Source organism: Panthera pardus, unplaced genomic scaffold (assembly GCF_024362965.1).
Source record: "Panthera pardus isolate Hobbes unplaced genomic scaffold, ASM2436296v1 HiC_scaffold_8, whole genome shotgun sequence".
Classification (NCBI taxonomy): Eukaryota; Metazoa; Chordata; class Mammalia; order Carnivora; family Felidae; genus Panthera; species Panthera pardus.
The window spans coordinates 134,890,271-134,904,718 of NW_026527013.1; the positions used below are offsets into that span (position 1 = coordinate 134,890,271).

Below are 14,448 nucleotides of genomic sequence, written 5' to 3' on the forward strand. Positions count from 1 at the left end.
TTTTTTTTTTCACCATGAATAAACATGCATGTAAATCTATTCCATACACTTTTCGAATAATTGTGACAAATGCTCCACCCTCTCCCCTGACCCATCCATTTGAGATTCCATTTAGACAAAGATTCTTTCTCCCTCTCCTACACTCCTCAGATATTCGTATAAGGACTTGTCACTGGTTCTCTTACATTCTGAAGAGACGTTTCTTTTGCTAATTTGGCCCCTACCAGAAAAAAATCCCAAACATAAGGTTGGATTAAGTGATGAGTTGATTTGAAACCAATTGGAGGTCAGTGCCAGCAACATGTAATATCCCAGCCCTGCTGGATTGTTTCTATATTAGAAGGTAGAGGAAAGATCACCTGTTGTTTCTAGAAACAGTATCTAATAATCTAGGATTATACAAATTGTCCCAATATGCTTTATGGAGAAAAAGACCACTTATACTTTATGTTAAATGAGGTGAAAATATTATTATTCCTAATAGATGCTAATATCATATTTATATGTACTTTGTACCTTTAAAATTATTTTAGAATACATTGTTACATTTAATACAATTTTGAAAATTTTTTCTTGGGCATTGTTGTTAAGGAAATTTTAACTGTCTCTCTTCCTCAGTGTGTAAGAGGGCAAGACTATTGTGAAAGCTATTTATAAAAATTATTTATATATTAATTCAACCTGAGTAATCAAGCATTAGGTAGGGGGTTGAGGAAAACTTCAATAAATCATGATTTATACCATGTTTGAAATGGTCCATGATATTTTTAACCATCTTCAACTGTGGATTGAATCTCCATATGATAAGGAAAGTAGATTTCTTATGACTAGAAATCTCTGATTTTCTAGGGGAATTCAAAAGCCATTTTAATTGAAATAAAAGTGCTTTGTTAAATGTAGAACTAAAAGTCACTTACATTCTAGTAGAACTTTTTTAAATGGGTATCTCCATATGATTTGTTCTCCAGATTGCATATAAATTTAACCAGAAATCATCAAAAAAATTTGCAGTCCACACATCCTAATTTTTGTTTGGAAAATGTGGTCATTGAACCAATCAAGTCATTTTCTCTCAATGTTTATTTATTTTTGAGAGAGAGAGCGTGAGCGGGGGGTGGGGGTAGATAGAGAGGGAGACACAGAATCCAAAGCAGGCTCCAGGCTCCGAGCTGTCAGCACAGAGCTGGATACAGGGCTCGAACTCATGAACCTTGAGATCATGACCTGAGCCAAAGTCAGACACTTAACCGACTGAGCCACCCAGGCGCCCCTCAAGTCATTTTCAATAGCCCATTGGACAGAATACTTCTGACTGAGTTTTAATCAGAGGGTGCTCTGATATACTGGAAAGGACACTGGAATGAAAGTTAGAAGACAAATATTTGAGTCCAGGCCCTGCCTCTTATAAGTCTTTGTGATCTTGGGCTGATTACCAAATCTCTCTGAAATTTGCATCGTCTTTAAAAACAGGCTAATCATATCTATATCTAAAGGTGGTTGTAAGGACTAAATCCAACAATGCGCGTGGAAGTGCTTGTAAGGTAAGAAGTGAAGTACACGTGTTCGGGGCGCCTGGGTGGCGCAGTCGGTTAAGCGTCCGACTTCAGCCAGGTCACGATCTCGCGGTCCGTGAGTTCGAGCCCCGCGTCAGGCTCTGGGCTGATGGCTCGGAGCCTGGAGCCTGTTTCCGATTCTGTGTCTCCCTCTCTCTCTGACCCTCCCCGGCTCATGCTCTGTCTCTCTCTGTCCCAAAAATAAATAAAAAACGTTGAAAAAAAAAATTAAAAAAGAAGTGAAGTACACGTGTTCTGTGTTAGCCCTCCCAGAAGGCTCTGAGCGAAGGCTCTGAGCAGGGGCACGTTGTCTTAGTCACTGCTGCATTTCCAGTACTGTAGCACAGCCGTTGACTCACAGGAGATGCTCACTACAAACTGATTGAATGAATAATAACACTTCTTCAATAATAACACTTCTTCCCTAAAGATGATTCAGAGTGTCTTGCTTATATCACAGTCTGAACCATGAAATTTCTCGTGTTTTCCCAGGAATAGCATGTGGAGGTTAGAATAAATTACAGGCATTGTTCCTTCCAAATGTGACATTCTGTGATTCCATGATTCCTCAGTCTCAGAATCTTGGAAGTGTCTTGTAACCTCATTGCTCTGTTGAAGTCTCATATCCGTATGACAGAACAACATAGTTCTCAGACACCATTTAAGTATATGTCTACAATAATGGGATAATGAGATCATCCTGACCCAATCATTCGGTCAGTTCAGAAAGAAAGAAAACCACCAGTGAATGAATGGTTAATAGCCAGAAGTATTCAAATCCGTTTGTCTGTACAGTGTACTGAGTAATTCTTACTCCAGTTACTAAACCCTGTAGAAGAGGAAAATTTCTCATCTGTGAATCATGATTCTAATAAAATCTCCAAGGGCTGGTGTAAATACCCACAAAACACTAGTGCTTATTATTTCCTGAGAGTTGCTGAGAAGATAAGGCCTTGTTTATAGTTACAGCAATATATAAGAAAATCAAACCAGTACTCCCTTCTTCTAGTTGTACTCTTAGGCTGGGAATATTTGTCTTGATTAAGCATGAATCCACAATGACAACTCAGAGTTCAAGGCCTTTCACAAAGTCATCATCACTATTGGAGAATAATGATCAAGGGGCAGATGCCAAAGTTTATTTGGGTGGGTAGACTTTTGGAGACTCCAATTCAGATTTCGTTTTCTGTATGTCCTGCTATTTGTTTGGCTAGTGTGTGACCTCCACCTGTAACATGAAGCCCCTAAACATTCACAGATGGGTTTGCCAAGCTCCCCAGCCTCTGCTGAAGCAACCAATGTGACCAATCTGGTTGACTGGATACTGGATGCATCTTCGTCATTTAATTATTTGAACTGGGTTTACGGGCAGTAATATGACTCCTCTCATCTGTGGAACTTAGGAAGGCCTGCAATGCTATTAAAATATGATTGGGTGGACTGCCTGGGGAAATCCAGAGCCTATGATTCAATTACAGGGGCTTTCACAGGGTCAGTCACTACTCGGAAATTACAAAATCAAGTTAAGAGTCCAAAAATAGTGTAAATGGTAAATTGATCATGATCAGATTTTAATCATGCTGTATTATCTAGAACTAGGTAATAGCATGAGGGAACAGATGAAGAGTTATTTGTTCATCTAAGTGTTTCTGTCTGGTTTTTATTTCCATGGGCAGCCTAAGACATAAATTCAGTTTGGCCCATGGGAAATTGTCAAGTAGAAGAAGACTGGCTTTCTAGTTCCTTCTTTTAGCCAGTTGTCATTTGCCCCACATCCTCTGTGCAGCTGGGGTTATCCTTTATTTGGTCTGTCATCCAGGCCTGTTTCTTTCTCCACTCTGCCCTGTGTTGCATCCAGCATGAACTCCCTTTCTCACTCTTTGCTGGCACATGTGAGAGAGCACTTTGAGTTTTTCGTGCTCCTAAAATACCAGCCAGACAAGGCTAGGATTACCTGCAATAGTGACAACTTGTGGTGTGTCTGTATCTGTGTGTGTGTGTGTAGGGGCAGGTGTTCAGTGATCAACCCGCAAATGATACCCACCATGGTCTTCAACTGGAGATTCTAGTCTTTCGCTTGAAACTCAGTATTTCTCCATTTTTCAGTGCCCCCTCTTTACTATCACCCTCCTCTCTGTCCTGAGAAACTCAAAATTACAACTATTTTATGCAGAGTTATAACATTCTCACTCTTCCACCTTCCAGGCCTTATTTTGGGGGTTTCTTTCCCAGTGAGTGTCATGAAACTGAGGCATTCCTGTGAAGATTTTTGCCTTCAGCTTCTAATACCGTATTATTGTTTCTCCTCGCTAAGCTTCCATCCTTCCTTTGATTCCCATCCTCAGAAACCCAGGAGCCTCATGCTTTTTCACCCTCCCAGGACACACAGTGAAGTTCAAGTCTCAGCCTGTCTTGTTCTGCCCGATGCTGCTGAGGGGGTTCTATGACTACATCCATTCCAAGAGATTCCTTCCCAGTTAGTCTCATGCATTAATACCGAGAATTAATCCCATTAAGCCATCACTCCCAGTGAAGTGTTCCTAAATGAAAATGGCAGAAATGTATATGGCTTGCATTTCAATAGAGGACTTGACCCAAAGTGTTATATCAGTGGCTCTCAACTGGGAACGGTTTTGTCTTACACTTTGCTTCCTTATCCGCTCACGGGGAACACCTAACAGTGTCTGAGGACATTGTTAGTTGTGTTGTCACAGCTGGGAAGCAGGAGAGTACCTCTGGCATCTAGTCTGGAGAGACGAGGGTTGCTTTAAAGATCTTACAATGTGTAGGACAGTCCTCTCACCCAAAGGGTTAGCTAATAGGGAAACTTCATTGATGTTTGGGCAAAAATATTGGGGGGAAAATGTTCATTGGAAAACACACATGGACACTTGTATCACCACCTCCTCTGCAGATCATCTAAGCATGAGAGTTTCTGAAAGGGACAATGACTCTGACTATGGGGCCACCTTGGGGTGAGGTGCAGAGTCAACAGTTTGCTTAGTTAGATCACCCCAAAACAGTTCATTGGGGAAGAGCAAATGTTAGGTGGATTTTCTTTGCTGGAGGGGAGTTTATTTTCATTTTCTGGGCTTTTGATACTTGTGTATAAGTAGCACACAAAATCAGGATACACAGATCTCAAGAAAGGGGCAAGGGATCCTGTATGTTTCTAATCAAGCTGAAAAAATACCATGTAGGCCAAAAGCAAGCATTTACATGGAAAGTAATAATTAAGAAAAGTCAGTGGAGGGTAGGTCTAGCTGCCGTGGAGAGACACTGAGGTTACAAACACAGCCAAAGCATGCTGACTCCTAGAGAGGGTAAGCACTCCTGTGGCAGCCATGGGAGAACACAGGGTGAAAATGTGGAATAATTTTCTAATCAGGAATGGGAGTCTTAACCATGAACTTACAAGAGTATTTACCAGTAAGGTAAGCCAATTGTCCTCCCTGAAAATCTTTACAAACTTAAAAGACACCTCTTGATCAACTTGTGTTGCGTGTAGTCCTGAGAAAAGGCAAGGGAATAATTCCCATAACCTGCAGGGATTTCTTTTCACCAGAGGGTTTGGCAAGACTATCACAAGTTTAAAATAACAAAGTCAACACTGAAAATTCACTTTATTATGTTTTGATTTCACAGAAAATGTAGACTTGTAAATAACAATAGTTCTTTGTAACAATCTGCGTGACACTTTTATTAGCTCATGGATGTGGGAGGTTTGGTTAAACAGGAATCATGTGAATATCAGGGGAAAAAAAACTGAAGTTGGAACAACTATGATTTAGAAAAATAATAATCATGTCGGGCTTTGCAAACCACCTGTCACCTTGCTGATCCCCTGAAAAATGTAAAGAACATTCTCATGGATGAGTGACAGAAAATTTTCTCTGCCTAGGTAAGGAGAAGGTCAAAATAAGCAGGCCTTTGTCAGCTTACACCAGCAGATTGTTTTTCAGAAGGTCAGCAGAGACCTGACAAAAGCAATTTACCAGCTTTGGAACTGGTGAGGTTTATTTGTTAAGAGTACACTTCTTGCTCTTAAGATAAGGAAACATGGGTTGAAGTACAGTAAATAGACACAAAAGAATGGTTCTGGTCTATTGGACACCTCTCTGAGCCTTTATTTTGAGAGCAGGCAAGAGGGGAGATGAATGTTCTTCAGCTGAGTGAGACAATACCAGCTCCAGGCCAGCCTTTAATAAATGAGAAGTAATCACAATACGTTGGCTTAAAACTGCCATCAAGGACAAGTGCGTGTACAGTCATGTTGGCTGCTTCTAAGGGAGCCCCGCTTTAGGTTTTGCAGAGTTGATGTAAGATTCCTTAATAAATTAATAAAGCTGAGAAATGTCAACGTGAAGCTAGATTTTCTCACTTTAAAGCTACTTTCTTTGAAAAAGAAATGTGAGACCTGATGTTTTTCAAGCTTTGTAATAACTCCAATAAAAAAGAATACAGCTGTGACAATTGAGAACATCTCTTGAAATTAACCTTGACAGGCTTGAGCAGAGCTACACAACAGGTATGGAGAATGTGAGCAGTGGCTTGAGGCCCTGCACTTCTGGGCCTCCTGACGCCTTGGGAAGTAGGTGCTGGGAGGGGACAGGGAAGCAACGACAGCAGGAAGGGTGGAGGTTACTCCCAAGAGCTGAAAAAGCCACTCTTCACCATCACCACGCTCACTCAGCCTGTCACTTAATAGCAGCCACCTGGCTCTTTCCCTCTTAATCCTTCTCCCATTATCCAGCCCCATACAGAATAAATTGCCATTCAGTAGATTCTTCTGGGATGTTCCTTTCAGTCTGGTGACATCCATATAAGGGAGAGCAGATGATCAGTATTCTGGGGTGCCCTATGATTCTCCCACTTCTGAGCATCTGTGGTCCAGTAATATGCCAGGGCCTCCGTCCTGGAGGGGCAAAGACCCACTGCTGAGTGTGGTCCTGGCACTTGGGGCTTTTGTGCTGGAGCTAAACGTGAGAGGCTATCCAAGATGTTGTAACTAGATTGCACCTTTTTTTTTTAATATATGAAATTTATTGTCACATTGGTTTCCATATAACACTAAGTGCTCATCCCAAAAGATGCCCTCTTCAATACCCATCACCTACCCTCCGCTCCCTCCCACCCCCCATCAACCCTCAGTTTGTTCTTAGTTTTTAATTAAGTCTCTTATACTTAGAAGATGCACCTTGACAAAGGTGCTCACAGAATACAAAGATCAGTCCAATACAGACCAATTTAGGGAAGCAAATTTATTGAGGACAACAAATTTGCTAAGACTCAGAGTCATGTGCAGATTACATCTTTATTATAGAAAACTCCACTGAATTAGTCAAGATCTCCTATTCTGTTAGAACTTTTAAAGATGTTGCAGAACATTAATTGGCATCATCGTGGGCCTAGAAAACTTTGTTTTGTAATAAGATTTTTATTGGGAGGGAATTTTTAAGGGGATCTGAACTGAATGGAGTCTCTCATTTTGTTTTGGGTAATTTGTGCCATACCTTGCCTTAAAAGCCTCAGGTAATCAAGACTTTAGTATAGTTTAGAATCGTGGACTATGGAGCCTCAACCAAGCCCTAAAGAAAATGAGTTTGAAATTATCTTCACCTGTTTTTAATTTTTTTTCCATAGTGGAGATTTCCTCTATTTGAAAACAGATAAAAATCTTTCACTCTCTTGTTATACCCTCCCTAGTGGCCATACCTACTGGCATTTCAGATGGCTGCCAGAGTCTCCCTTACAGATTAGGGAAATTTATGCAAGTTCCTGCATGGGTACACCTTGTTCCCTTGCTCCTTATCAAGTAGGATGCATCTCAGCAAAAAAACAAAGTCAGATAAAAATATCCTAGGGGTTATGGGGCGCCTGGGTGGCTCAGTCAGTTAAGCGTCTGACTTCAGCTCAGGTCATGATCTTGCTATTCGTGAGTTCGAGCCCTGCATCAGGACTCTGTGTTGACAGTGCAAAGCCTGGAGGCTGCTTCAGATTCTGTGTGTGTATCTCTCTCTCTCTCTCTCTCTCTCTGCCCCTCCCCCTCCCTCAAAAAGTAGATAAACATTAAAAATATTTTTTAAAAGAAAGCATCCCAAGAATTAAAAGAGATAATGACTATCCCTTTTGGATGCTAAAATTATTTAGACTCCATTTGCATTAATTCTGAGACAAACTAGATAAAGTGCTTGGCTTTCCTGACTGCTCTGAACATGTGGTCCTGTCTGTGATGGGGCTTGAGAGCAGTGGCAGATAATTTGCACAGAGATCTTCACCTCTCGCAGTCTCAGTTTCCCCAGATACAAACTGAAGGGAGCTGAGATGTCTACTTAGATCCTTTCCATTTCTCAACACACCTATGGATTTATGATTTCATAATTCATCCAGCAGGCAGAAGGGCTGATGGCTGTGGGACCACCATGAAAGTCCCCTCATCCCCCCAGGAAGGCATTCACAGCTTCAGTGTAACTAAGACCGAGCCCACCTGCCTGGCTTTCCCACACCCTGCCGAAGGCCCACACTGAGCTCTGAGCAATTCTGTCATGCTCCCCCTTCCTGCCTCTGAATCCATAGAATAAAAAGAGGAAAGAACCACTTTGGAAAAATCAGATGACTAACTCTAGAGAGCGAGAGAAAGGAGATAAATTCTGTTGTTTTTATGAGGGTGAGGAGGCAAGTGTCAATTATGACAAAGTACCTCAGCAGGTTGATGTCTGTGAGGCTCAGTCTAAACGTCCTGCTGCAGAGCAAGGATGGAGAAACTGAAGGCCAGGCTATGGACGAATGAGCAAACATCAGTGTGACACCAGATGCATAGAATGGAACATCCTGTTAATAAATGTAGCTCAGCAAAGAGACCATATTTAGAACCAGAACCTAATTGTACCAAGCGGATGAGAAGTAACTTCAGATATTTCGCCTTTCTTTCACTTAATGTACAAAATGGGGTGGCAGCCTCTCCATTTTCCCTGGACGTCATCTTTTGGATCATGACAGAAGCCAGCCACAATCTGCACACTGATGTTCCCATAATTACAGCTGGGTCCCTTAAATAGAGTCTCTAAATTACAATCTGTTTGCCATATAATATACTAGGGTTACCAACCTTACAAGCAAGGCTATGTGTCATTTGCTTGAGGCTATGATATCTTGACATCTTGTCAGCCTCAGATGAACACAATTAAATATGGCAGGTCTTTAAAATGTGCTTGGAGGGTGATGGGTATATGCTGATGCTCCTTGGCACAAATGGCGGACCTCTTTTGGGCATCTGCTCACGGTGCAGGCCGTGTAGGCATGACTTACCTCTGGAAACCTCTCTGTCAGCACGTTGGTTCCCTAGTCTTGCCGTCCCAAAAGTTATCATTCTGAAGGCCATTTCAACTACAAAATTCCATGGGTCACATGCATCATACCAGACAGAAATTTTATTCCCCTTTTTCTCCTTATCTGTACAGACACATTTTCTGATATTTTACTCGCGGTTATTCTCCTCCATCCTCCCCCAATAGGTCAGAATACTGCCAGATCATCAATCTTTCTTTTAAATTCCCTTCAGATCTTAAGTGAGATCCCTAAAGTTGCTTTATATTAAGGGGACTTTATATAGAAAGTTGCTTTATATTAAGTCAATGCAAAGCAATGACTTTCTGAGGCTCTTGCTATTGTAAAGATTCCAAAACTGTACCAAAGGACAACAGTCCCGTCTTGTTACGTCAAATTTCAATATGGCAATAAGTGCTTTGAAAAATATGCGTTTTAAACCTGAAGTTCTTTGAAAGCCATCTTTCTCCAGGCAGTTACCAATTACCCCTGGACGCGGTGGCTGCGAAAATCACTTGATCAGGCAAAAGCCTTGCTTGGTCTTTTCAGGATTTACAGTTAATTCGGTGGCAGTTGGTCCTGCTGTCTTTACCCTCCTGAGAGCAGTATGGGATTTCTGAACTATGATCATTTATTGGGAGACACAGAGAAAGCTCCTTTGGGACACTCTTTTCCCCTCTGGCCAGCCGCTCTAGAAAGAGGAAACGTCTAGGTGGGTGGAGACAGTGATGTGGCCGGCCCCTCCCCTCCTAGCAGTCTGTCCTGACCAGGAAGAGATGTGGCCCAGAATGCTCGAAGGCAGAGGGAATAAGGCATGCTTTGTGTGCAACATGTGGCCCCAGTTCTGGGGCCCCCTGGGTGGGAGAGGAAGGACTTCTGTTGAGGCAAAGTCACATGCCTTAGGAAATATCTCCCCGAGAAAACCCAAAGGCCCAGTGTCCTTGCAGATCCAATGGAGTCCTTGCAGGAGAGAAGGTGATGGCAACCTCCTCTGGGGTCATGTGGGAGCCGCCCAGTCAACGCTTTTAGGGGCCTTGCATGTGTGCACGTCCAGGGCCTCCAGACAGTCCTGACAGCGCACGGCACAGCACCAGTGGAACTTACACTCGCACTTGGTCATCCGGGTGACGTGGGAGGTGTCATAGCCTCTCCCGCAGCACATGACCTCGCAGCTGTCCATGCCCCGGGAAGTCAGGTTGCATACACGGCCTGCTGTACCCAGAGAGCCTGGAAGACAAGCGAGGGAGGTGTCACCGCAAAGCTGTGGCCAGAATACAATATGCCTTGGGAGGAGGAGAATCCACCCTCCGGGAGCGGGCCCTGCGCCCCCCCACCCCAACCTGGGGCTGTGTACCACCTGTTCTGTGGCCCAGGCAGCATCTGTCCTCCCCAGGGGCCAGCTGTGGCATGTGTAGTGGAGCCCAGAGGACCAAGTGCAGGAAAGATGGACACAAAACTTTGGACCTACCATGGGCAACTTTAACTCTCGTGATCCCACTTCTGAGCTGGATAAACCTTTCAGTTTTTCTTTACCCAGCCTAGGATTGATGGGTCACTGCATGGGCAAGGCCAGATCAGATGGAAAGAAGGATCTAGCATATCTCCCTCTCTCCTGACCTCAAACCACATCAAGGAAGCAGTGACCCAGGTTAGTGCTCTCCACATTTGTCAGGGCATGGAACCCTCAAAGGGAGAGGATTCCGCCTACCCAGGCCTGACCACACTGCCTTTTTAGAAAGAGAAGAGAATGCTCGTTGCCGAAGGGGAGGTGTGGGCATCATTTGTGTAAGACCTTGAGGAGGGAGCAACGCCTGGTCTGGTTTACCGTTCGCGCTGCCATCCAGGGGGCCATCTAGATGTGTGTGAGGCTTCTTGTTGAAGCCAGGATTCTAAGCCTTCAGTGAATAAAACTGGCATAAAGACCTGTTAGGAATTACCACCGGAATGTTGTTGTCTTAGTTAATTAGGGTGAGGTTTCCTAAATGGCAATTCGTCTTTATGAATTTGTTTCTGAAAAAGACTCTTAAAGATAGAAAGCCTCTTAATCTGTTCTATTCCTGGAGAAGCACCCAGAAGTCTTTTACAAGAGCATTATTGGACAATAGAGCAGAACAAAGTGCAGTGGACATTTGTGTAGTTTGCTCCACCTATGATGATCCTTCCTGCTTCTTTCTTGGGCACAGAAACGGGCACTTGGCAGCCATGTTGAACAACACGACCCGGCTCAGCTGGTGGCAGGTGATCAGACCAGAGCTGGGGACCTGACTTGTTCTGGGGAAATCTGTTAGATTTCCCCAGGGATTTGCAGGTTTGTTGGAGATAGGCAGGCAGTCTTGCCTAATATGGACTCAGTAGCCATTGGCAGCCATGTACTATGATGAAGTGTGTGGACCAGTGGAGGTCTACAGAGAGATAAGAAAGAGGCAGATGTACAGACAGCAAGACAAGACGTGGAAAGCGGATGCTACCCAGATCCTGGACTATTTTTCCAGAGGTGCTTCCATTTGTCCCTGAAGCCTGGCTGCATTCTAACCTTTGGGTTCCTAGAGATTCTGCATTCTTTTAATAAACTTCCCCTTTCAGCTTAAACCACTCCAATTTCTGTTGCTTGCAATCAACAATCCTAAACAATTGACAAACCTAGAGAAGCTAAACTCTTCATTTAAAAAAAAAAAAAGTACATTGGAATGAAAGACAGTGACTTCATTCATTTTCAGTTCCTCCATCATTTAACATGGAATTCCTCCCACTTCATAATTCTTGCAGTGTCTCGTGACTCTCTCTCTGTTTATCACAGTCCAAGCTGTGCTCCAAATATCTACAGAAATGTCATGTTGCCCTGCCTGTCACGAACGACCCGGGAAGCAGCCAGGTCCAGGCAGGGCGTGGGGTCGAGCAGAGGAGAGGGGTGGGCACAACTTGCTGTGCGTGATCACGCCTCTGACAGCAGGAAGACAGGCAGGGGATTTCATGATGACAGGAAGGATGGCAAAGGGCCGGGGTCAGGGTGGAAGACGGGGTCAGCCAAGGATGGCCGTGAGCCTCTATCATGCTGAAGAAGCACAGAGTTAGAAGAGGCGGCAGCTGGGGCTGGATTCAGGACAGTGCTCAAAACCACTGCCTGTGCAGAAGGGACTCACTGCCAAGTCCTGCTTTGCAGCACACCCGTCATTTAATTCAGCAAACATTTAATGAACACAGACGTGTAAGACACTGTGCGGGCTGTGTAGAGTTTTGGGTGGTGGTGGTGGGGAAATAAAATAATTAGAATTCACTTCCTATTCCTATATTCTGGGAATTCCTAATATAATGAAGAGATAAATATGTAAAGAGATCTCTCCACTACTTCAAATATTCCATTTGCTGAAGAATTCCAGTAAAAAAAAAAACCCACAGTAGGGTTTTGTGCAATACACCACTGTAAACAAAGCTCAGGATGGTAGAATGAGGTTATTTAGAGCTGGGACATATCAGAGTTTAAGTTCCAGCTTTGGCATCTATCAGCTGGGTGACCTTGGGCAAGTTATGCAATCTTATCAAGCTTCCGTTTCTTTCCTTGAAAAACTGGAATAAAGACAGTTCCTTCCTCATAGGGCTGTGGTCAGGAGGGAATGAGATCATGCATGAAAGCACCTGGCATAATAAATGCTCAACTAATGCTAATCTTCTATTCACTTAGCAAGTGTTTGCGGAGTGTCTACCTTGTGGTAGGCACAGCTGTGGGAGCTTAGATCTATCAGGGAACAAAATGAAGATCCTGCCCTGAGGAGCTTACGTTCTAGAGGGAGTGAGCCAAACATGTCATAATGATAATTATTGTTATTAATATCAATAGCACACAGGATCAGAAAAGGAGCTGTTAACAGCACAGTTTTAAGAGGTGGCATCAGAGATAGGATGTAGAGGAGGATAAGTAGAAGCTCTGGAGAGAACATGGGACAGAAGGCATTCCAGGTAGGAGAGAGCCTCCCAGCAGCCTCTGCGGCACACTCACGAGCCCGTGCAGAGCCAGCACGGCTGCGGCACAGGTGTGAGTTAGGCAAAGAGCGTGGAAATGGAGTTGGGGCACAGGTTTAGAGCCTTCCTGTCTGGCAGCGGTGTGGGTTTTATTCCATGGTGAGTGGTGAGTCTGTCCAGATTTTTAATCCACAGAAAACATGTGGGAATGAGAAGTCTGAAACAGCTTCTTGGAGCGGGGAGGTATCCTTCATGCAGTGGGATTAGTCCGGGCAGGAGATAATGACCGGGGACAGAGGTAGGACAAATGCGAGATGGGTTAAAGAGGGAGAATCACTAGGACTTGGTGACTCACCGAGTTGGGAGGAGGTCACGTTGGAAAAGACTGACAGTTGTTCATTTGGCTCAGCATGAAGGAGATAACTGGGGTCCTCTGCTGAGAGGTGCTTCAGCAGAATGACACGATGGAGCGGTGGATCGTGGAGTGAATGGGCAGACGGACACCGAGTGTGGGGTGGGGAGTTTTCAAGAAGCTTGGTGACAAAGAAGACAGAAGAACATGGCTGCAAGGAGCGATGAGGCCCAAGGTGGGACTTTAAGGTTATTTTAGGCCGTGAAGTTTGTGGGTTTGTTATGCAGTAGTAGACAGCTGACCCAATTTGGTAGTTTTTGTTTACATCAAGCACAAAGTGGGAAGAACCAGTCTATGCTATTAGAAGCCAGGGTGGTACTTTTCCTTGGGGAATAGTGAAAAGGGGCGTGAAGAAGGCTTCTAGAATATCAGTCTTCTTCAGGTCTTACTCTGAGCTTAGATTATATGGCTATGTTCATTTGAGACAATTCCCTGAGCTGTACACGTGACATGTGTGTTTTCTGTATGTCTTTTATGTTCCAGTAACAAGAAGAAGAGGGAGGAGGCCACATATGCAAAACCAGGAAACCCAGCAAAGCTCTGAAAGGTGTTTAACGTGGCTGGAACTCAGCATTCCAAGGGGAGAGTGGCAAGAGGTGAGGCTGCAGGGGCAGGTAGAAGCCGAGACATGGAAGGCCTTGTGTCATGGGGAGAGAGAGAGAAAGAGAGAGAGCGTGAGTGCATGTGCATGTGAGCGGGGGAGGGGCAGAGGGAGAGAGAGAATCCCAAGCAGGCTCCACACTCAGTGCAGAGCCCTATGCAGGCTTTGATCGCATGACTCTGAGATCATGACCTGAGCTGAAATCGAGAGTTGGATGCTTAGCTGACTGAGGCACCCAGGCGCCCTAAGGTGTTAAAACTTAAAAAAAAAAAAAAATTTAATGTTTATTTACTGTTGAGAGAGAGAGAGAGAGAGAGACAGAGCATGAGTGGGGGAAGGGCAGAGAGAGAGCAAGACACAGAATCTGAAGCAGGCTCCAGGCTCTGAGCTGTCAGCAGAGTCCAAGGCAGGGCTTGAACTCACGGTGAGATTATGACCTGAGCTGAAATCGGACGCTTAACTGACTGAGCCACCTAGGTGCCCCAAGGTGTTAAAACTTTTAACATAAGGGCAGCGGAATGTGATTGAGAGTTTTTACACAATAGGGGGACATGGTGGATTTATGTTTCAGAAGGCTCACTGTGGGTGCTGGGGGGCCG

At 44.1% G+C, this 14,448-nt stretch overlaps 1 protein-coding gene across 1 annotated transcript in view; it reads right to left on the reverse strand.

Annotated features, from left to right (window-relative positions):
* Window positions 1-5,157: 5,157 nt before the first annotated feature.
* The window catches only part of WNT2 (Wnt family member 2), a 42,721-nt gene continuing 33,430 nt past the window's right edge, over window positions 5,158-14,448 (reverse strand). Inside the window, 1 exon segment of the mRNA XM_019418040.2 lies at window positions 5,158-10,106. Within this exon segment, the coding sequence (XP_019273585.2) occupies window positions 9,877-10,106 (230 nt within the window). The 3' untranslated portion in view covers window positions 5,158-9,876.